Here is a 22,316-nt window from a genome sequence, read left to right on the forward strand (position 1 = left end):
TTTTGTTTGCTTTTGAGGGAGTTGACGGGATTGTGTATGTATGTGTATGCACACACACGTGTGCATGTGCACGTGTGTGTGTGTGTGTTGAGGGCTCGTCTGCCCCTTCCTGCCACCTTCTTCCTTTCGTTGCCACCCTACCTCCGTGTCCGCCTGGCCCCCACCGGCCTCCCACGCCCTCCGTGGATGGGGCCACTGCTGTCCTCTCCTCTAGGAAGGCGGCCCCCGGGGGCGGGCAGCTGTCACCGCTGTGCCTCCCCGGGCCGACAGATCCCCCGAGAGGAGCCCAGGTTGGAAAAGTCCTTCTTCCTATAATTCCCATTTTGTGCGGCACTCAAGCCCCCGTCCTTGTAAAGGGATAAATGGAGCTCGAGCGGGGCCCTCAGAGCCAGAGGACGAGGTGCGAATCAGAGATCGGAATTAACGTGTTCGCGAAGGGCAGGCAACTTCTGGGGAAGGCCCACGCGCCGGCCGGCAGAGCGGGGCCACCTCGGCACGGGTCTTTGCAAGGAGACGCATCCTGCAGGTGATGCCTCATAAACCGCTCCGAGAGCCGAGCAGTAATCAACACCAGGAAATAAATTCTCCAAAAATAAAGGCGACGCGAGTATGGGTGGGGGGTGGAGGGCCGTGATGTTTGTGGCAGGCAATGTGTTTGAGATCCTGGGAACAATTCATGCCCAGGAGCCCAGCGATAATTTACTCGAGGCTTAATAGTCGGCAAGTCCCCAGGCGACTTTGGGTGGAATTTATTTTGGCACGACGTAGCCCCTCTGGGAGGAAATGGAGAAGCAGACTCGGGGCAGCCGGCCATGCCCGGGAAAGGGCTCCTGTCGCCTGGGGGTCCCGGGCCAGATCCTGTCCAGGCTCTGGAATAGAATTCCTCTGTCTGCTTCGGCCTCAGGCACTGCCCTCCAACACGCAGGGCACACGCATGTGGGGATGACTGGCCGGCGGGCCTGACACACCAAGTGGGGGCTTTCCCGTGTGGCGTGTGCGGTGGGTGGTTAGAGAGCCCCGGGGGCGGGGGAGGGCACACGCCTCCGTCTGCTGGCCCAGCGTCGTCCATCTCCCTGTTTCGGTTCCTTGCAGGGCAGCGTCTGGGTCCCCAGGAGCACGGCAGGCCCGCTGCCTCTGCTCACGTGCTGAGTCCCTCCCGGGAGGGCCACCGCGGCGAGCTGTGCCCGCTCACCCCTGGCTTCTCCCGCCTAGGTTTCCCCCGGGGGCCGGCCTCATGGAGCGGATCCAGGCCATCGCCCAGAACGTCTCAGACATCGCCGTGAAGGTGGACCAGATCCTGCGTCACAGCCTGATTCTCCACAGCAAGGGTGGGGGCCAGGGCACCCCTCTGCCTCCAGGGGGCCGGGGTACCGCGCGGCCCTGACCGCGCCCCGGGGCATCTGTCATGGCTCCTGCCTCGGGCTCTAAGTGGAATGATTTGGGGTTCACCCTGCTGTGACCTGGCGCGAGGACAGAGGTCTTGGAGGCCCTCTGTGGCCCCTGCGTTTCCCCTGATGTGGGGAGCAGCAGGCTGGGGGGTCCCCCTCAAAGAGTTTTGAGTACGTTTGGGTGGGTCCGTGAGGTCTGCCTATCCAGACACGGGTCCATAGGCATTCGAGCCAGCTCCTTACTGGTTCTGAAGCCGCTTTGGAGGGGGGGGGGCTAGTGGCAGAGGGGGGAACCCGGGCTCGGGCGCCCTCTGGCAGGTGGCCTTTCAGGTGAGAAAACTCAGCGGAGGGAGGGCGGTGTGGGCTCCTCAGTGACCCCTTCCCACCGCAGACCGGGCCTCTCCAACGCTTCACGGGGCCCCTCCGTACACCCGGGGCCTCAGCAAGCTGACCTTCCCTCCCTGCAGTGTCTGAAGGCCGGCGGGACCAGTGTGAGGCACCCAGTGACCCCAAGTTCCCCGACTGCTCAGGGAAGGTGGCGGTCCGGCCGGGGGCCGCCGGCGGGGGTCGCGGTGCCCGGGGCGGGGGGCGGGGCAGGCTCCTCCTCAGGGGCTCTGCCCCAGACTAGCCCTGATGTTCTGCTTGTGGGGGCTTCTCTGCCCAGCCCCCTGACCCTGGCACCGGCTGGCAGAGGCCAGCCTCAGGGGGATGGCCTCTCCTCTTGGGCCACCTGCCTGGCCCACCAACCCAGGTTGCTCCCCACCCTGGCAACCAGCTGGGCTGAGAAAGCCCCCTACCCCACCAGCCCCACCTCTGGGGGCTCACCCCCAGGGGCCCGTGGCTGCATGAAGTCTGTCCATCTGGGGGGTGCAGTCCCTGGCGTAAAAGCCAGCTCGTCACTGGTTCTGAACTCCCTGAGAGGGTAGAGCAGAGGCACTGCAGACCCCCTCCTCGGTGACATGTGGGGATCACTGTGGGTGGGGCCTGCTCTGACTCCTGTCCCTGTGCCCTTGGAGTCTGCTCCTGACCTTGGCCTCAGCTGAATCCTGCTCCCCATGACCAGCCAAGCCCTGAGCTGCTGTGTCTCCCACTGTTTGGCCTGGAGCTGTCCCTGAATGTGTCGTGACCTGGCCTTGTTCTCCCAGGGTCCTCCTCTTTCCGGGCCCGGGGGGGGGCGGTGGTCCTGCTCGGCCTTCCCTGAGGTTCTCAGCAGCCAGGACACAGGGCTGGGTCGTGGGGCCCTGGTCTGGTTGTCTTCTCTGCTTCTGGCCCTTGCTGCTTCTTTAAGTGTGGCAGAGGTCCCGCCCTGAGGGTCCCCGAGGACATGCATGCCGAGAGCCTGCCGAGGGTGTGGGTGGGGCTGGTGCCAGCACCCTGGCCTGGGCTGGCCCTCTCCACAGTGGATGCGCGCCCGCTGGACCTCTGACCCTTGCTACGCCTTCTTCGGGGTGGACGGCACCGAGTGTTCCTTCCTCATCTACCTAAGCGAGGTCGAGTGGTTCTGCCCCCCCGCTGCCTTGGAGGAATCAGACAGCCGCCCAGATGGCCCCCAAGCCCCTCCCCAAAGTCCAGGTAGGCGTGGGAGGTGGGTAGGCCTGTGAGGGGCTGGTAGACAGGCCAGCTGGTCTCCTCAGATGGGGCGTCCTTAGGGTCAGCAGGAGGAACCCTGAGTGAGGCCAGCCAGCCGTGCCTGTCCTACCTTCTGGGGATGCTGCAAGGCGTGGCCTACTTGAGGGGCAAGCTGGGGCCCCGGAGGCACCCCCTAGATGGAAAAGAATAATAGTAACAATAGCTGTCGCTTCTGGAAGGCTTCCAGATGCTTTATATGTACTTAAACCTCCCAGCAGCCTTTATGTGACCGCATTGAACAGATGGAGATTCTGAGTTTAGGGAGTGGCGTTAACTTGTTCAAGGCACCTCGTTACTCCAGCTCCACTGAAAGGTGGCCCGGACTTCCTACCATCCGAGTACCAGCTCTGACCACTACCCTCGCTGCCTCTGTGTCGCAGCTGAGACCCCTGGGAACTCTCACAGCTGCCCACCCCCAAAGGGCTTGGGACGGAAGGCTGGACTGAGACAGAAGGTTGGGCTGGGGGGTTAGTGTTGGTGGGTGAGACCAGGGCTCCCCGACTGTGGGGGCTCCTCGGCCTCTACAAAGGGCAGGAGAAGCTAGAGCAGGCCCCAGCCTCCCAGGGAGGGTGCGGGCCCCTGTCCCCCAGGGCAGCAGGTGACAGTGGTGGTGCAGCTGGGGGCTGAGGGCTGGAGGACCCAGGTCTGGGCGCCCCCTCCAGGCAGTTTTCCGGAGCAACCTGTCCCACCTCCTGGAGCTGATGGGCAGTGGGAAGGAGTCTCTAATCTTCATGAAGAAACGGACCAAGCGGCTCACGGCCCAGTGGGCACTGGCCGCCCAGCGGCTGGCACAGAAGCTGGGAAGCGTCTGGAGGGATCAGAAGCAGGTACTGCTTCCCTGTGCATTCAGGGAGCTGAGTTCACAGAGCTTAGGAAATGAGCTTAGGGCCCCAGGTTTATAAGTAGGCACTGAGTCTGTCCTTGAAAAGGTTTTATTGAATTATTTAAATTTTAGCTGGGACAGGAGAGGCAGAGTCAGGATAGATGCATATGGTGGCCCCGGCTCTTTTCACGTTTGGGGTAGAATGACAAGCCTTCTCTCACACTGCTTAGGGGTTCTGCCTTCTGTAGACATCTTGTGCTTTTCAGGCAGAAAAGTCATGGCATTTGCCTAGAATATTGAGAATAATGTAGCCTGTTTTGGGGAGATTTGTAGGTTCGTCCATCCATCCATCCATCCATCCATCCATCCATCCATCCGTCTATCCGTCCATCCGTCTATCTGTCCATCCATCCTTCCATCCATCCAACCACCCATCCATCATATATCCATCCATTCATCCATTTGTTCACCTGTCTGTCCATCCATCCATCCGTCTATCTGTCCATCCATCCATCCATCCTTCCATCTATCCAACCATCCATCCATCCATCCATCCATCCGTCCAACCACCCATCCATCATATATCTATCCATTCATCCATTTGTTCACCTGTCCATCCATCCATCCATCCATCCATCCATCCATCCACCATTCTACCCATCCATCTGTCCATCTGTCCATCCGTCCATCTGTCTACTCATTTACCCATCCAATCGTCCATCTGTCCGTCCATCCTTCCATCTATCCAACCATCCATCCATCCATTCGTCCATCTATCTGTCCAACCACCCATCCGTCATATATCCATCCATTCATCCATTTGTTCACCTGTCTGTCCATCTATCCATCCATCCATCCATCCATCCATCCACCCACCCACATATCCATCCAACCATCCAGCCAGCCAGCCAGCCACCCATCTGTCCATCCATCCATCATCTATCTGTCCATCCATCCATCCATCCATCCAACCACCTATCCATCATCTATTCATCTGTGCACCCACCCACTGTCCCATCCACCCATCTATCTATCCATCCACCAATAAATATTTACCTGACTCTCACATCACCCTGTTTATTTCCTTCAGAGTCCCTATCATTTCATGAAATTATCTCTTGTCTGTGTTTACTGTTGTCTACTTCTTCCATCTGGAACGTAAGCGCCTTGAGAGCCGGATGTGAACATCTTGTTCACTTTTATCCCCAGTGCCCAGTGCAGTCACTCTGCCTCTTGGTCCCCCTTCTGGTGCCAGAAAACACCTGCCCAGGCACAGCCTGGAGACAGCATCTGCTGCTGGCCAGGTCTCCCTGGGGGTGGCAGGGCAAGAGCTGCTGCTCCTCCGTGCTGACCCTGTGTCCTCCCTCCATGCTGACCCTGTGTCCTCCCTAGATCCTCGTTCACATTGGCTTCCTGACGGAGGAGTCTGGTGACGTGTTCAGCCCAAGGGTGCTGAAGGGCGGGCCTCTGGGGGAGATGGTGCAGTGGGCAGACATCTTGGCCACTCTCTATGTCCTGGGCCATGGCCTGCGGATCACAGTGTCCCTGAAGGAGCTGCAGAGGTGAGTGCTGGGGAGGGGAGGGGAGGGGAGGGGAGGACAGGGCAGGGAAGGAAGGGGAACCTGTCCCCCGGGGGCCACTGCTCTGCCTGCAGTTCCCTGGGAGGTTCTTGGTATACTGTGGATAGTGACAGTACTAATTTCCTGCTCCTCTCCACGTTGGTTCCTGGTCATGTTTGGGATGCACCAAGGAAGTATATTTGCATAGTGCTGTTCAAAGGATCCTTTTCTCCATCTTGGGCCAACACGTGCCCTGGTGTTTGTACTCAGGGGCTGACAAATACCAGTTTGTGGAATTGAGCCATGTCATGTAGCTGGGGTCCTCTTTGCCTGCCGTCTTGGTGGGCTTGGTGGAGTCTTGGAGTTTTTCTTCTGGAATTGGGCTCCTTCCTGGGCCTCTTCTGGGGTTGGGGGGCTCGCAAGACCTGGGGGGTGGTAAGGTGGGCTGCTAATGCCTCTCCTTCCCCAACGCTTGCCTTTCCAGGGTCCCCCTGATGCTCTTAGAGGTGGGAGATGGTGACGACAGGGGGAAGGATTGCGTGTATGTGTGTGTGCATGCCTGTGTGCAAGTGCGATTAAGCTTAACTACTGCACCTGTGAGATAGAGAAATACAGTTTTTCTTCGTTTATTAATGTTTATCATATAATATTTGACACATACAAAAATGTATGTAACAGATGTCAGGAAGTGCAAATATAGGGTGTCCTCCCGTGATTCTACCAGAATTCCCCCAATATTCCCAGGGCGCCTGGGTGACTCAGTCGGTTAAGGAACTGACTTCGGCTCAGGTCATGATCTCACGGTTCATGGGTTTGAGCCCCGCATTGTGGTCTGTGCTGACAGCTTGGAGCCTGGAGCCTGCTTTGGATTATGGGTCTCCCTCTCTCTTTCTGCCCCTCCCCCACTCATGTTTTCTCTCTCTCTCTCTGAAAAATAAAATAAAATATTAAAAAATGTTTAAGTATTAATTTAAAAGATTTTCTTTTAAATTAATACTTCTTTAATACTTAAAGAAAGAGAGAAAACAAAAGAAAGAAAGAAAGAGAGAGAGAGAAAGAGACAGGAAGGAAGGAAGGAAGGAAGGAAGGAAGGAAGGAAGGAAGGAAGGAAGGAATATTCCCAGGACTCCTGTATCCACCTGGTGCCCCTTCTCTCCCTCATCCCTCTGCCTCCCCCCAGAGGAAACTTGCAACTTGGACTCTGTGTTTATCATTTCTTTGCTTTTAAAAAACAAATTAATTTTTTACATGGTCATGTATCCATAAACAGCATACGGTTTACTTTTCTTTTGCTTTGAGCTCTGTGCAAATGGCATCTACTGTATGTAACGTTTGAGACTTGCTTTCTTCACCCATTATTATGTTTCGATGATTCACCCATGTTGTACGAAGTAGCTCTATTTTTTTAATTTTCACTGCTATATTTCATTATGTGGATGGTCCTTAATTATTTATCAGTTTTTGCTGACTGTGGACATCTTTTTCCTGCTTTTGTAACTTATCTTGAATGATGCTACGGTAGACACTCTTATACATGTCACCTGGGGAACCTGTGTCATGGTATAGACTGAGTTTCTCTTTGGGATGGACTAAGGTGCACAATCATTGGGACTAATGGTGTGAAATAATGCCAGCTGTTTTCCAAAGTGATGGCACCGATTTCACCCCACCAACTGGAGGTTCCCAGTGGCCGTGTTCTCACCCACACCTAGTGTAATCAGACTTCCTGACTGAGGGTGGTGTCGAGTGGTATCATGATATCTTGTTGTGTTCTTAACTTGCATTTCCATGACAACTAACGAGGCTGAGCATTCTGTCATAAGTTGGTCCTTCTTTCCCCTTGATGAAATGCCCACACACGTTATTTGCTCACCTTTCTGCTGGGTTGTTTATCTTTTCCTTATTGAGTTGTCGGAGTTCTTTGTATATTGTGGGTATAAATCCTGTGTGAGTTATATTTGTTTAAAAATCTTCTCCAAATTTGTGGCTTGTCTCTTGTCATTTTTTCTTTTTTTCCCCCCAAGGAACAGAAAGCCTTAATTTAATGTAATCAAAAGCATCGATCTTTTTTCTCTTTATGGTTAGGGATTTATGGTTGGATTTTTTTCTTCCTCTTTCTCATTGGTATTTGGATGAGACTGTTCTAACTTGGCCCCAGGGCATGACTAAGGAAGGCCGCAGAGTTGTTGCTACACGTCGGCTTTCCTTCATCAGCCCATTAACTTACTCTGAGGTGGTTTTCAAGCTAATGTGTGATTCCTGTCCAGAACTTGCCCGCCATCTTGATGGTCTATTGGTTCTGGATGTCTCTGATCAGCACTTTGTCCTGGCCACAAATGCTGATGCTCTATAGCACAGGAGCATTGGAGAGCGGAGGATACTGGCGGGGACAAAGCCATAGGCAATCTTAGGTCAGCGTGGTTTGGGCAGCTACTCATCCTCTCAGTTTTCCCCTGAACTTGGAGTCTGCCAGTAACTCGAGTAGGGCTCCGTGTGACCTTGATCGGAGGGTGGTACTAGGACCAGCTCTATGGATGGAGGATTATGGGGAGAAGGAGGCTGATACCACATTGTGCTGGGAGGCCACTAAATGACCTAGTGGCTTGAAGGTTTTTATTCCTGTGGCTTGTGATTCACTGCTGGAGTCACTGTTTTAGACTGATGCACTTATCGCTTCTCGGCCTTTTGGCTAAGATCAAGTGTAGACTGATGCACTTGTCTGCAGTAGGCCTAGGGAAGGTGAAGTGTCTTCAGAGAGGAACAGTACCTATAGGGTTCACTTTGAAGGGGGAGAAAGAAGATGACAGGGACTAAGGAAGGGGCTGTATGGGGTGGCAGCACTGGGAAACACAATCCCAGGTTGGGGGCAGCAGGTTCTGGGGGAGGAGTTGTCACCTGGGAGTAGCACATCCCCTACCCCTCAACCCCCCTACCCCCAGCCCCTGCCAAAATCTGGCAGGAGGTCGGTCACCAAGAGTGGGAAGGAACTGGCCAGGGAGCTGTCCCCGAGTGCTGGTGCTGAACCTGCAGACTAGCTACTCAGCACTGGGAGAGGGAACCAGCATGTCCCTCACTCTGACTCTCACCCTGGTGGCACTTTGTTGTCAGACCAAGCTGTTCACATTGTGCAGGGCTCTTCAGAGCTGAGTGTGCCCACTCACCACCCGCCAGCACACACTGCTGCTCACCTCCAGCTCCCTCTGAACAGAGGACTCAGATGCATCAACACTGTGGAGCAAAATGCTGCTAATGTTTTTGCAAATGATGAAAAGAGGCATCTTTGCCTGGCCTGGAAGCTTCCTGCAGGAAAGCCAGATAGGGTGGGGGTGAGGTGAAGAAAAGAGAAAAGGGAGCCTGTGTCTGCAAAGTCAAAGAAGTCTTGGGCAGTTTGTGGATGGCACAAGCAGGGGTTGTGGTTAGCCACAAGCCAGACCTGCCTTGGGCAGAGCAGCAAGCAAGGGTCTAGGGGCCCTTGTCCCCTCGGTCATCAGAGACCCTAAGATACAGTGGGAAGAATCCAGGGGGTGAGGGCTGTCCGGACCCCTCATCCCAGGCTCTGCCACACACAAAGTCCCCTGTGAGTGTGAAGCATCCTATCAGCATTACTGACACCTTGACCTGCCTCAAGGTTAGATGAATTCACGTTTATCAGATGGGGTTCAGCTTGATTCCTCCCTGCATCTTCTGGGGCCAGAGACATGAGAACTTCCTTCCTTTACTGCTCCCTGAGGGAATGGGCAGGCCTCTCCCAGGCATTTGTGACAGCCTATCAACCACCCTGAGCGAATCATCCCCCCAGGGGAGAGAAGGTATTTGACAAGTCTGCGTAAGAGATAGGAATTTACCTCAGTTACTCTGCTTCTCAACCTGGGCTGAGGTGTCTTCTCGCTCAACCTTCAACCTGAGTCCTTACCTGCCCAGAGCACTTCCTCCTCTGGCCACTTCTTGGGCCTGGCCCTGAGCCTGTAGTTATTGTCATTGCTTATCCCAGGGCCAGCGTGGTGCAGGTGGGGTTCACTGCACTCAGGAGGCCTTGAAAGTGAGGCGCTTGTGTAAGGTACTAAGGTCTGAAATACCTCCTACTGCCAGCTCGTTCACTACATGCGTGTGCCCACATGATGCTCACGTGTGCCCATGCGTGCGTGCCCCAGTGCATAACCGTATATGAATGCCCATGTGCGTGTGTGTGCACATGCGTGCGGCCCCTGTGCATACCTCATGCATGCACACGTACATGTCTATCCCTACACATACCCACACACAGGCAAACACATGTGCAAGCACACACACACACACACACACACACACACTCACACGCCCCACAGGCACTCCATATCTTCCTGCCAACACATCCCCTCCTGCCAGGCTCCTGTGGATCTGAAATTCCCAGGAACAGGGGCTCCAGGGAAAGGTTGCTCCATTCCTGATTTGCAGTTTGTTAAATGGGCAGGCCCGAGGCTGTGCCCAGATAGCTCTGTCCTCGGTCCCCCGTGGGAGGTAGGTGTGAGCAGAAGCTCTTGCTCAGGGCAGAGTTGTGTCAACAGCCCAGACACCTCAGGGAACAGTCTCATGAAGGGGTTTTCTAAATCTGTTATCAGAAACAATTCCAAAACAGCTAAAGGAATAAAAAAAAAAAAAAACTATCATCTCCAGGAGACATAATCCGGTTATGTCTACAAAATTAACAGCATCAGCTGTGGTCAGAATACATCTCAGGTGGGGATTCTTACCCTCCACCCGCCCCCCCGGCCCTGTCACCGGCTGCAAACATACTAACATTTGGGCCCCACTCTTGGTGTCTCTATTTAATCGGTCTGGGGTGGGTGTCATTATTATATTTCCCAAGCTCCCCAGATGATCTAATGAGGAGTGAAAGTCGAGAAATGGAAACATTGAGGCTGTGGTTTTTGTAAGCCTCCCCTGGAGCCCCCCACCCCCACAGTCTGGGCTGCTGTGGGATTGGGACTTTGTAGAATGTGCGAGCCGGCCTTCATGACTTGTTCACGAGAACTGCCCTCTGTGTCTCCAGTGTAGGTCCCGAGGGCCTGGATTCCTCCCCAGAGCACCCACGCTATGCTTGGTGGCAGGGGTGGGCCAAGGAGGCATCCCTTGGAAGTGGCCCAGACAGTGGGGCCTGTCACGCCTCCAGGTGGGAGCCTGCTGACCTGGCAGGTACCGTGCCCTCTCTTGGATATACTTTTCTCCCGTGACAGATGCAGGCCAGGGCTGTGAGCTCCTGAAGCTCATTCTGCCAAGACCACCCAACGCTACCTAAATGCAGGCCTTTCCTTCCGGCGGGGACGTAGACACAGCTGCGTATTTGCCGTGACAAAGCCCCACAGACTGAGTGGCTTCGACAACGGCAAGCTGTTGTTTCTCAGTTCTGGAGAGGTCCTAGATCAAGATGTGAACAGGGCTGTTCCTTCTGAGGCTGTGAGGGAGAATCTGTCACAGACCTCTCCCGGGGCCACTGGCGGTTTCTGGGGATCTCTGGCGCTCATTGGCTGGTGAAGCGTCACCCCGAGCTCTGCTTTCATTTTCATGTGGCCTTTTCTCTGTATGTCTGTGTCCAAATCTCTCCCTCTTACACGGACACCATTCCTGTTGGATTAGGACCCATCCTAATGGCCTTATTTCAACTTGACTACCTCTTCAAAGGCCCTGTCTCCAAATAAAGGCACATTCCGAGTTAGTAGGGGTTAGAAGGCCAGCATGAATTTTTGGGGGGACACGGTGCAACTCATAACAAGACGGTGAGCACTTGAGCCTGGCAAGGGGTCGGCGGCAGAGATCCCATTGAATGCACTCACGGCGTTGCTGTGGGTCCTGAGAATCATCCGGGAGGGAGCCGTTCCCTAAAGGCAGCACCAGGTTGACTTGAAAATAGGTCAGGGAGATGTGAAGGCAATCCGGATCCTGAGCCACAGCTCGGCTCCTGTGGCAGAAACGTCTCCCCAGTCTGGCTAAAGGGCCGGTGCGGGGAAGGCAGTGGGACGAAGATGCGGCTTGGACCGTTACCGTGGTTCGCTCACAGATGTTCGTGGCAGATGTCTTGGCCACTGACTGAGCAGCAAGGCTGGACGGATGAGCCGCCTTTCTCTGCTTCTCGCGTTTTGGTGTTTTAATTAACCAGCTCACTGGAGTGATGTTTGGGGGCAATGCACAGAGTCCACATCTGGCTTTGCTGCTGGTGGCGGGGCAAGAACAGTGCGCCCAGCGGCGCGCGCTCGCACGGCCCTGGCCACGCCCACCGCGCACCAGGGAAGGAGAGGCGGGCCCAGAGCCTCCAGTTGGCCACGCCCCGACTCATCCCGGTGAATGCCCGTGCACAGTGCGCATTTTATTTATTTATTTATTTATTTATTTATTTATTTATTTATTGTTTATTTATTTTCGAGAGAGAGAGAGAGTGTGCAAACAAGCAAACAGGCAGGGGAGGGGCCGAGAGAGAGAAAGAGAGAAGGAGACACAGAATCCAGAAGCAGGCTCCAGGCCGGAGCCCGACACAGGGCTGGAACCCACCAACCGTGAGCTCATGACCTGAGCAGAAGTTGGCCGCTTAACCGACGGAGCCACCCAGGCGCCCCATATTTTATTTATTTCCTTATTTAAGTTTATTTATTTACTTTGAGAGTGAGAGCGAGGGAGCAGGGGAGGGGCAGAGAGAGGGGAAGAGAGGATCCCAAGCAGGCTCTGCACCGAAAGTGCAGAGCCCGACGCAGGGATCCACGCGGGGCTCGAACCCACCAACCGTGAGATCATGACTTGAGCCTAGATCAGGAGTCCCACGCTCAACCGACTGAGCCACCCAGGCGCCCCCACAGTGGGCATTTTAAATTAAGCCTTTCCCTGCCTGCCTGCCCAGAATCGGCGGTGCTCATTAATTTTATTTGCATAATTTCAAGCACCATTAATAGTACATGGCATGGGGAAAAATTGCTGAGCTCTTCCTCCATCCATGAGTGAAATTGGGTTTAGTAGAAAATTAGTTGACTTAACTGGCAAATGATGAAAGCTTGAGAGGAGAATGTTTTTTTTTTTTTTTTAATTTTTTTTCCAACGTTTTTATTTATTTATGGGACAGACAGAGACAGAGCATGAACGGGGGAGGGGCAGAGAGAGAGGGAGACACAGAATCGGAAACAGGCTCCAGGCTCCGAGCCATCAGCCCAGAGCCTGACGCGGGGCTCGAACTCCCGGACCGTGAGATCGTGACCTGGCTGAAGTCGGACGCTTAACCGACTGCGCCACCCAGGCGCCCCGAGAATGTTTAAATAAGGAGGACAAGAAGGGAAAACTCTCGGCTGTCAAGCAGGGGGACCCCGTGGAAATCAGTCTCCTGGCCTTTTTGTTGGAGCAGCGTTGTTCCAGGGAAATACCGGGGAGGATCCCCAGAGAAGGAGGGAGGCGGGGGCCACATCTCGGCCCCCCTCACGCAGCCCAACGCTCTGGGAGCCAGGTGAGGCAGGCCTCAGGGCGTGACTGGCCGTGACTGGCTCAGACTGGCCTGAACTAGGCCGAACTAGCAGCCACCGGGCTCAAAGCAGCCACCGGGTGGAGGGTTCTACCATCGTCCCCTGCCAAGTGATGGGAGGAAAGGCCTGAGCACAAAGCCTTAAGGAACAGTAACAGCGAAAGTCCTCTTGGAGAAAGGCGTGCTGCCAGAGGAGACTGAGGAGTGGCCGGGAGGGTCCGGAGCCATGGGCACCAATAGAGAAAGGAGATGCTTCTAGAAGGAGGGTGTGGCCAGTGATGTGAGATGCTCACCGAAAGTGAGAAGGAGACTGAATTTGGCCGCGTGGACGTCCTTGTTGACCCTACAAAGACCCAGGTGGTTGAGTTGCGGGGATGAACGGCAGACGTGGGTGGGTTGGAGGAGGAGGGGGCTGGTGAGGAAGCAGACATGAAGCCTCTTGGAGGAGCCTCGCTGCGAGGGGAGGAGAGGCCAGGAGGCAGGCGACAGCAGAATCGCAGCTTCCCCGGGGGCTGCCAAGACAAAGTGTTGTGAAACTGGGTGACTCACTGTCTCACGGTGGTGGAGGCCACGGCGCCCCGGTTGTGGAAGTCCCGGGGCCAGTGGGCCGGCTCCTTCCGAGGCTGTGAGAACCTGCGTCGGGACTCGGCCACCTTCTGGTGGCCTCAGGTGTGCCTCAGCTCGCAGGTGACCGTCTCCTCCTGTGCCTTCACGCCGCCTTCCCCGCCGTGTGTGTCTGTCTCTGTGTCCAAGTTCTCATGTCGAATTAGGGCCCAACCCTAACGTCCCTCCCTCGATCATCCGCAAAGACCCTGTTTTGCAAATGAGGTCACATTCCTGGGTACCGGGGAGGGGGGGGGGGTAGGACTTCAACACCTTTTGGGGGAACACGATTCACCCCGTAACGGGAGGTCTGCTCGCTTACCTCTCGAGGTGGGAGAACATAGGCACGTTTAAGTGCTTGTGCGACGGAGGCCGAAAAGGGAGCAGTTGAAGACACAGGATAGGGAGAGTGTGGTGCCTGGTGGCCCCCCGGGGATGGCCCCCCGAGGAAGGGGGAGAGAGCAGGAGGTGGCAGGGGGTGAGGTGGAGGGCAGGAAACGCGAGGACAGCGGACAAGACAGACACACCCCAGGGCTCCACACGGATTTGCGGCGTGTTATCCCCTGGGGGGGGCGCCGGCCGCGGGGGGACAGATTTGAACCAAAGGTGGCAAAATGTGACGACTTGACAAGGCTGGGAAGTGGGAATAGAAGGATTTGTCGTATCGTTATATTCTTTTCTAGAATCTTCCAGATGCTTGAGACATTTTATAACGTATAAAGTACGTAAATTAGAAACGGGAAGGGCGAGCCCATCTGGCATCTGTTTGGCACTTATCGGACTCCTGTAAACAGTGGCTGTTTCTCTTTGCTGCCCGTTCCTCGCGGAGGCTTGAGGGGCAGACGATTAATCTCTGCTAAAGAAACTCCATCCACTCTCCCCTCTCCTGTTTCCTTCCCTTTCCTTGGATTCCAACGAGGCATTTTATTTTTTTTTTTCAATATTTATTTATTTTTGGGACAGAGAGAGACAGAGCATGAACGGGCGAGGGGCAGAGAGAGAGGGAGACACAGAATCGGAAACAGGCTCCAGGCTCTGAGCCATCAGCCCAGAGCCCGACGCGGGGCTCGAACTCACGCGAGATCACGGGAGATCTCGCGAGATCGTGACCTGGCTGAAGTCGGACGCTTAACCGACTGCGCCACCCAGGCGCCCCCCAACGAGGCATTTTAATCTCCGGTGCGGTGGGACGGGGTCAGTGCCGCTGAGCGCCGTGCAAGGTGGGGGACCTCTGCCGCGGAGCCCTGAGCCGCGCTGGCCTCCGCCCTGCATCCTTCCTCAGGGTCCAGGAGAGACGGTTGCTTACAAGGGCCGCCCGCGCCTCCTGCTCCGTGCTGCATTGAGCCACAGGGAGTGGGAGTCTGTTTCTTACGAATCTGACCAACTCTCGACACGGGCTGATAAACCTGACCGCACGCATGCAGCGGCTGAGTCACCTTTCCCAGCGCCGGCCTGGTCCCCGCTGGGCCAGAGGGTCGCAAAGGAGGAGACCTTGAAAGGAAATTGCAGGCTCTCAGGCAAGGTCCGTGCAACCCCGGTGGGGTGGGCAGGGCCACGGGGAGTGAGGTGAGAATTGAGGCAGAGGCTGCCTCCTGAGGCTCGTGAACAAGGCGAGATTTGTTCCTGGGAGGAAGCCTAGCCTGGGGGCCCCGGGTTCTCGTAAAGGGAGGTGGGGTCCAGTGTCCTCTCCATACCAAGTACAGAGACAGAGGAGATCTTGTCATGTGGCGGCTGGAGAGCGAGTAGGTGGGCAGTGGAGGCTGAAGCCCCCACCGAATGGAGGAAACCCCGCTGCTCCGGCCTCAGAACAGGGGCTCGGCCGGCCCGGGACTCGTTTATTCCCGCAGAAGCCGGCAGAAGTGTAGTGTGGTACAAATGACCCCCTGTGGTCCTTCCAGCTTTCTCTGAGCTCCTAAAGGAGCTTAGGTGAAAGGGAGGTCTTTTCCCGGGAGCCGGACTCATCTTTCCCAAGCTATTCCCCAGTGACCCAGGGCCCCTAGCCGTGCACGTGCAGCGCCCCGGGACCTCGTCTCTCCTTCAACCCACGTCTCCCACGGGGTTTGTGCTAACCGTGTTGAGAACAGCGGCTTACCCATCTTGTGTCCTCAAGGCCCCCGAAAAAGCTTTGTGGAACCGGATAGGATCGTGAGAGCCCCGGGCGCACAAGACTCACCCGGGGACCGGGGACCCAACATCCCAAAGCCCGGCCCCACCCCGGAGTGATGAGGCAGCCCCTCTGGGCCTGGGCATCCGGGAATCTCAGTGGTTATAACCTGCGCCGGGCCTGGGAACCACCATCCTGCTACCTTTAAGGCACAGCTTAGACGAGAGACGCTTGCTTTGTGCATTTACAGACAGACATTCGTTATATAAATTGGGGCCTGTCTGCAAGGAAGGAGGCAGGGAACAGCCAGAGGGACGTGTGGCGTGTTCCCGTTCTGACCCCCCGGGAACTGGAGGAAGGAATCCGTGGTTTCATCCTGCTCTCCTGGGAGCGGTGGCACTATTCTTAGCTGTTCGCTTAAATAGGAAGTCGTGCTGGGGAAGAAAGCATCAGCTCTGGACAGTGGTCCTAATGCCCAGGGCGGGGGGGGGGGGGGGCTGCGGGGCGGGGGTTGCTGCTTCCTGTGTTTCTCTTTTAGAACCTTCTGGCCCTTGCTCCTTTTCTGCCTTTAGTTCTGGCTGCTCTTGAGCCGGTCCTGGGCCAGAGAAGAAAACGCTGCAGAACAATAGAATTCTTTCTCTTTGGTGGTCCTGACCTCCCTTCTAAAGCAGTTCATTAGATGTCCTGTTAACTCTCTGGGGTCCTTTCTCTCTGCCTCCTTTGCTCTTGGGAAGAGGCAGGGGCCTGCCCTAGAAACAGGCCGTGGACCTAGACCTAGAGAGACAGGGGGGCCACACCATAGTGCCCAGGAGGCGGGTACTGGGTGGGGTCGGAGGGATCGCAGGTCCCCTGGGAGGCGGAACAGTCCTGGGCGGCCCCGGCCGGTGTGCTCCCAGCAATGAGATGGGTCTGGCAAAGCAGAAGTTACCTGGGTGCGCCTAGCACCGGGAGCCAGAGATCTCTGAGCACTTGGTGAGAATTCTTTTTAATTAGGTCCCTCCCACACAGAGAAGAGAGGGAGGGAGGATAGTCTGTTCCAGAATGTAAGCACTACCTGGAGAGATTATTTCCAGCCCCAGACCAAAGGCACAGGGAGAAATAAAACCAGAGAATTTTTAGCCCAGAAGGGATCGTGGAGATCAGTCCGAGCACCACGTTCTGGGACCGGAGGCGGACGCCAGGACGATCCGAGGTCTGTGCAAGGTCACCGGGCACGTTGGTGCTGGAGCTCACGCCCAGGAGTGCTTTCCACGGAGCCAGAGCTCAGCATTTCGATTCCCAGCTGAGGATTTTTTTTTTTTTTTTCAATTGGGCATAGATTGTTTTCCCCCCCACCCCCACCCCGCCCCTCTGTTTCGCCTACCGAGTCTCCCCTCCTGCGAATATGTGCTGCACCCCTGCGTTACAGCCAGCTGGGAGTCTGGGGGAGCTGGGGAAGGTGGGGACACGGGCACCTCTGGGAGGCAGAGGGCCGGGCACGTCCTTGTGGGGCTGGGCACGCGTGGTCCCTTGAGTGTGAACGGTTTAATTATAGTTTATATTGAAGTTTAAGAAATTATAGTTTAATTGAAGTATATGGTTCGGTATTACGTGCGTTCACAAGGTTATACGGCCATTACTGTCATCCCTCTCCAGGACTTTTTTGTTTCCCCAAACTGAAATTCTGTGCCCATTAAATCCTGACCCCTCCTCCGCCCGCCCCCCTGCAGGGTGGATTAATTCGGCTTGGGTGTGGGGCCCCAGGATCACCAGGCGAACCGTGGAAAAGCTCCATTCCCTTGATCCCTGTGCCCCTTTCATCCGGTATCCAGGCTCCCGGCTCAGGTGGCCCGGGGCCATTTAGAAATATAATCCAGGCACCCAGTCGGGCAATTCCGTGTAGACTCCCCCATCCTCCCGAAGCATTGTGGACGGTAGTGTGCGGACCAGAGGTGCTGAGTGGATGGTGTCATGTCCCTCCATGGAGAGGTGCTGCCTCCCCTAATAGACTGACCCAGGTCGGGGGGGGACCCCACGGGTGCACTGGGGGTGGGGAGGCTCCTCGACCTCCCCTCACCCACCCCACCCCCGACACAGCCCCGGGCTAAGAGTCCAAAGAGGAATCGGGAACTGGCATTGGAAACGAGGAAACATCTGGGCAGGCACCTTTTGAGGAGCCCACGTGGAAGGTGGCGTTGCCCGGCTGAGCCTCCGTGGGCACCTTTGGCTGAAAGGCTGTGAGGAGGCAGCGGTTTTCAATTCCTCGCCGCTCAGTGTCCCTCCAGTCTTGTCTCTATTCTAGAGAGATCTTTCTACACTGTAAACCCGGTTCCAATCCCTCCCAGAAGACTTCTCGCTTCCCAGCCCTTGCGTCCTCCTCCTCCAGGAAGTCTTCCTTGGATGCCCCGCCCCTGTGCTCCCCCAACCGACCAACCCTTGCTCCGACCAACCACTTAGGGTAAAATTGCCCATAAAGACGAACTTAACTGACAAGTGATGAAACCACAGTCCTCCCCCAACCCCCAGGCGGGGCTGACCCTCTCCGCTGTCCTCCGGGCGGGCTCTGAGTCCCTGTGACCAGAGCAATGAGCAGCCACACTTATCTCCAGTGAAGTCTCTTTAAATCGAAAACTCTTGTTTTCTAGAAAGGGCCGGGGAGACGGAGCGGCCCCGCGTTAACTCCTCCTGGGAGGCGGTCTGCAGTCTCTGGGCCAGCTTGTCTCTCTTCCTCTCCTTCCTGCAGGATGGCTTGCGCACTTGCAGGGCACAGAGGTCCACTAGTGTGGGTCCCGGGGTGTCCCAGGACCCTTGCTCACTCCTCAGAAGAGCAGGGTGCTTCTTACCCCTCTGAGACACCTGTCTCCCCTCACCCGGCACCTCTCTCCAGACAGACTTTCCTTGGCCAGATTTTCAGCCTAAGCATTCACCGGATTCATTGGTTTGTTTATTCCTTCCTGAACACAGCAGGGGCTTATCGGGCCAGATGCTGTCCCGGCTCTGGGCTTTCAAAGATGCCTGGGCCTATCCTCACGGGCCCGGTTGGAAGGAGGTGACTCAGGACAGTGCAGAGTGGCGGGGGTTGAAGCAAGGGGTGGGGGAGCACAGGGGCGCGGCATCCAAGGAAGACTTCCTGGAGGAGGAGGACACAAGGGCCGGGAAGTGAGAAGTCTTCTGGGAGGGATTGGAACCAGGTTTACAGTGTGGAAAGATCTCTCTAGGAAAGAGACAAGACTGGAGGGACACTGAGCAGAGAGGAGATGACCTCAAGATGCGAGGTGAGAAATGACGGGCCTTGAGCGAGGGGGCTGCGTGTGGTTCAGGAAGGAGTTGCCGGACCCACAAGTGCAGAAGGCAGATGCTGCCAAGAAGAAACGATACGTAGCAGAACGCTCACTCACCGCGCCTCGGTTGATCCTACCAGGAACCCTGGGAGGGAGGCATTTTTATTTGTCTTTTCCCGAGGAGAAAAACGAAATTCCTAGAGGCTTATGACTCCCCCGAGGTTAGCAACAGAACTGGGACTGGAGCCCAATCTCTGCTGGCAGCCGGGGCTCGGGTTTCGGGGATGTCTTTGTGGTCCGACCATCCACCACCGTGCTGGAGACGCAGGAGAGCTTAGCGGGTGGGAGTGGGGGGAGGGGGAGGGCTCTGGAGCCCCACTGCCTGGGTCCCAATCCCAGCTTCACAGCCTCCTGGCTGTGCAACCCTGGCTAAATTACTAAACCTCTCTGTTTTCCTAGCCTAGAAAGAGGGGAGCAGGAGAAGAATGAGTCTGATCTCCCAGATGAAAGGATTTAAATGAATTAATAAGCTGAGACCGTGCAGAATGGTTCCTTGTTCAAAATGTCAGCCCCGTCAAGGGACAAAGATGATGAGGGCTCGTGCCTTAGAACGTCAGCGCGGAGCCATTCTCCCAGGGGAGAGCTGTGTGTGGCTCAGCTGGCCTCTCGGCGGCCGAGGTGTTTGGGGCAGGGGCCACGGCTGTGGTCGGGGTTCGGGCAACCAAAGGAAGCCCCCGTGACTTTGTTGGCACCACGTGTGGCCACAGAGGGACACCTTGCCTAGAAACCAACCACAAATGTAACGTGGGGAAGTAATCCTCTTACGGTGCCCGTAGCAGCGACCGGACCCACCTACAGTTTGTACTTTAGGGTTGTTAATTGGCTTTCCCAGGCCCCGATTCCTGTGGGAGGAGAAGCCACCGCCTTCCTGGTTTCTGCAAGGAAGGGATAGGGGGTTCGTGCAGGGAATCGGGGGTGGGAGGTGGTGTCTCTCTCTAGGTATCTGCTGCAGCCCGGCACAAAAATGATGCTTCTTTCGGGAGCATCAGTTTTACTGGAGGAGTTTTTTTGGGGGGGAGGGTGGGGGGGCAGAGGGTGAGAGAAAGCCCGTGCTTGAAAGGAAATGACAGAGGTATCCTGGGGAGTAGAAGGCGAAAATCTGCTCCCTACGTAAAAATACCACCAAATATTTCATGAAGTCTCCAGGCTGTGGGAGCCGTTTCCTGTGATGGCTCCAGACCCCTGCGGTCTGTGCTCATTCCGGGTTATTTCAACAACAACGGCAAAAGCTGACAAAGGCTGCCCTGCCTTAGAAGTCCTGGGTTTGAGAGTCCCGTGTGGTGGTCCAGTTGGAGAGGGGAGTCACACGGGAGCTGGTCGAGTCGGGGAGGGGACCCTCGGCCACTGTTACGTATATAGATAAGAAATGAGACAGACACTGGGTGTTCGATTTTTGCATTCTCCTCTCGACGCTTAGCAGGGGAAGCTGGGTGAGGCTGGGGTGCACCGGCTGGTGGGGAGCAGGCACAGGGAAAGACCCCCCCCCCCACTTCCTGCTGCCCTTTTCTGCAGGGCACAGCCGACCCCTGATGTCCCCAATCCCCGTCACACACAGCCTCCCCTGACACCTTTCCATCATGGCCTTGTCATCAGTTACCATAAACGGCATTGAAAAGGCGCAGCTTCTGTCAGTGTGTGCAGGGGACAACGTACGCTGGGGACAGTGTACGCAGCGCCCCCCTCCCCAGCTTCTGATGGTGGCCGGCAGAGCATGAGCAAAGAGAACGCAAAGACGCCCAGGCTGGTACTTTTCCACCTGGCTTGAATTGGCTCTAGGAGCCCGAGATGTGCCCAGAGAGCTCATCAGTCGTGGCCTTTTGCCATCGATGAGCCGTGACCTTGTCAAAGCTCCTCCCCTACCCTGCCTGAGGCTGCTCTTCATGTGGATCCCTGAAGGGGCTCACTGGGAGGTCTCCTGGACCACGCATCCAAGGGAGGTGGGACTCCAGGGGAGGTGGGTGGCTGCTGTGGGGTCCCCACAGAAAGGGGGGCTTTTCCACGCCAGGCTTGGCTCAGGGGCTCAGTACAGACTTACTGAATGAGCGATCTAAATGCCTCCTTGTGTCCCGCAGGGGGGTGGGTTTTCAGGCTGAGCCGGGGCTCCTGCGTGGTGGGCAGGGAAGTCCAATGCCAAGATTTTACACGGGCAGCGTGGCCGTGTCCTCCGGGCTCCAGTGACATGACCCAAAGGCTCTGGCACTGGGTCACCAGAGGAAAGCTTCTGTGTAAATGATCTAGCAGGCTGGGTGACCCTGGGGGGCAGGGCTGGGCATCTCTGTGGGCCAGGAGCCAGTCCGCAGAGCTGAATTCTATCTTCTGAGGCAGGGCCTTCTGCTCCAAACACGGAAGACACCTTGAGGACCATAGTGGGCATTGATGGCGATTTGTGAACGCTAGATAAAGGTGCCCCCTCTGGGCGGGCGCAGGCCTGCGGGGAGCACATTTGTGCAAATCAACAAAAGGTGCCCCTTCCGAGTGGCAAGCAGCCCAGGTGAGGGGCACAGCCTGGCAAGCTAGCCCGGGCTGGATCTCAGTCCTGTTTCCTCTCGTTGAGGTCTCTTGGGCAGTGGAAAACTTACACGACTGGACATGGCCACCCCGTTCACTTCCTTTCCAAGTCTGCCAGCGCTCATGTGCCAGCCTCGCTTTCCTTTATGGTGCCCCCCCCCATGTTTATCCTGGGCTGTAAGAACTGGGGGGGGGGGGGGCTCCAGGAGCCCCAGACTCGAGGCTGGTTGGGAAGGTGGGGGTCTGCTGCCTGTGGGCCCCTCTTGGGGCTCAGGCTCTGAGGGGCTCTTCTCTCAGTAACTTAGGGGTGCCGCCAGGCCGGGGGAACTGCCCGCTCACCATGCCCCTGCCTTTTGACCTCATCTACACCGACTACCACGGCCTGCAGCAGATGAAGCAGCATATGGGATTATCCTTCAAGAAGTACAGGTGAGTGAGCTCTGGCGGGTGGTGCCGACACTGGCCCCAGGGTGGGGGGACTGCCTTGTCCCTGGACCATGCGGTCGCGGTCGGTCAGGGGAAGCCTCCCCCGGCCTCTGTCTCCCCTCCCCCACCACTGGCCTTCTTGGAGGAGCTCTGCCCCGCCCCCCCTGCTTCCTCAATTAATACTCGGAGTGGGGGGCTCCCTTCACTGCCCCTCTGCTGCAGGGCAGCCTGGGGGCGGGGCTCAGAGGTGACCTGGATGGGGTGGGCAGGGGAATCGAATCATCGCGGGGAGGAGTGGATGGAGTGGCACACTCCAGGGGGGCCACGACCTCGGCTTGTGGGGGCTCAGCACCCCCTCCTCCGCCCTCCCTCCACCCCACTCCCCTGGGTTTGGGCGAAGGCCAATGCCGTCGCTCCGGCTCCCGGCTCCCGTCTCTGCAGCCAGCGGGATATTGGGTTTAATTTAGCACCGAGAGCCCTGC

At 56.5% G+C, this 22,316-nt stretch overlaps 1 protein-coding gene across 1 annotated transcript in view; it reads left to right on the forward strand.

Annotated features, from left to right (window-relative positions):
- The window catches only part of MGAT5B (alpha-1,6-mannosylglycoprotein 6-beta-N-acetylglucosaminyltransferase B), a 69,161-nt gene that overhangs the window by 23,006 nt on the left and 23,839 nt on the right, over positions 1 to 22,316 (forward strand). Inside the window, 7 exon segments of the mRNA XM_040456525.1 lie at positions 1,213 to 1,328; positions 1,856 to 1,929; positions 2,789 to 2,893; positions 2,895 to 2,960; positions 3,680 to 3,844; positions 5,233 to 5,402; positions 21,706 to 21,837. Coding sequence (XP_040312459.1) covers positions 1,213 to 1,328; positions 1,856 to 1,929; positions 2,789 to 2,893; positions 2,895 to 2,960; positions 3,680 to 3,844; positions 5,233 to 5,402; positions 21,706 to 21,837 — 828 coding nt within the window.

The sequence above is a fragment of the Herpailurus yagouaroundi genome, unplaced genomic scaffold (genome assembly GCF_014898765.1).
Source record: "Herpailurus yagouaroundi ecotype Mexico unplaced genomic scaffold, PumYag 217, whole genome shotgun sequence".
Taxonomy (NCBI): Eukaryota; Metazoa; Chordata; class Mammalia; order Carnivora; family Felidae; genus Herpailurus; species Herpailurus yagouaroundi.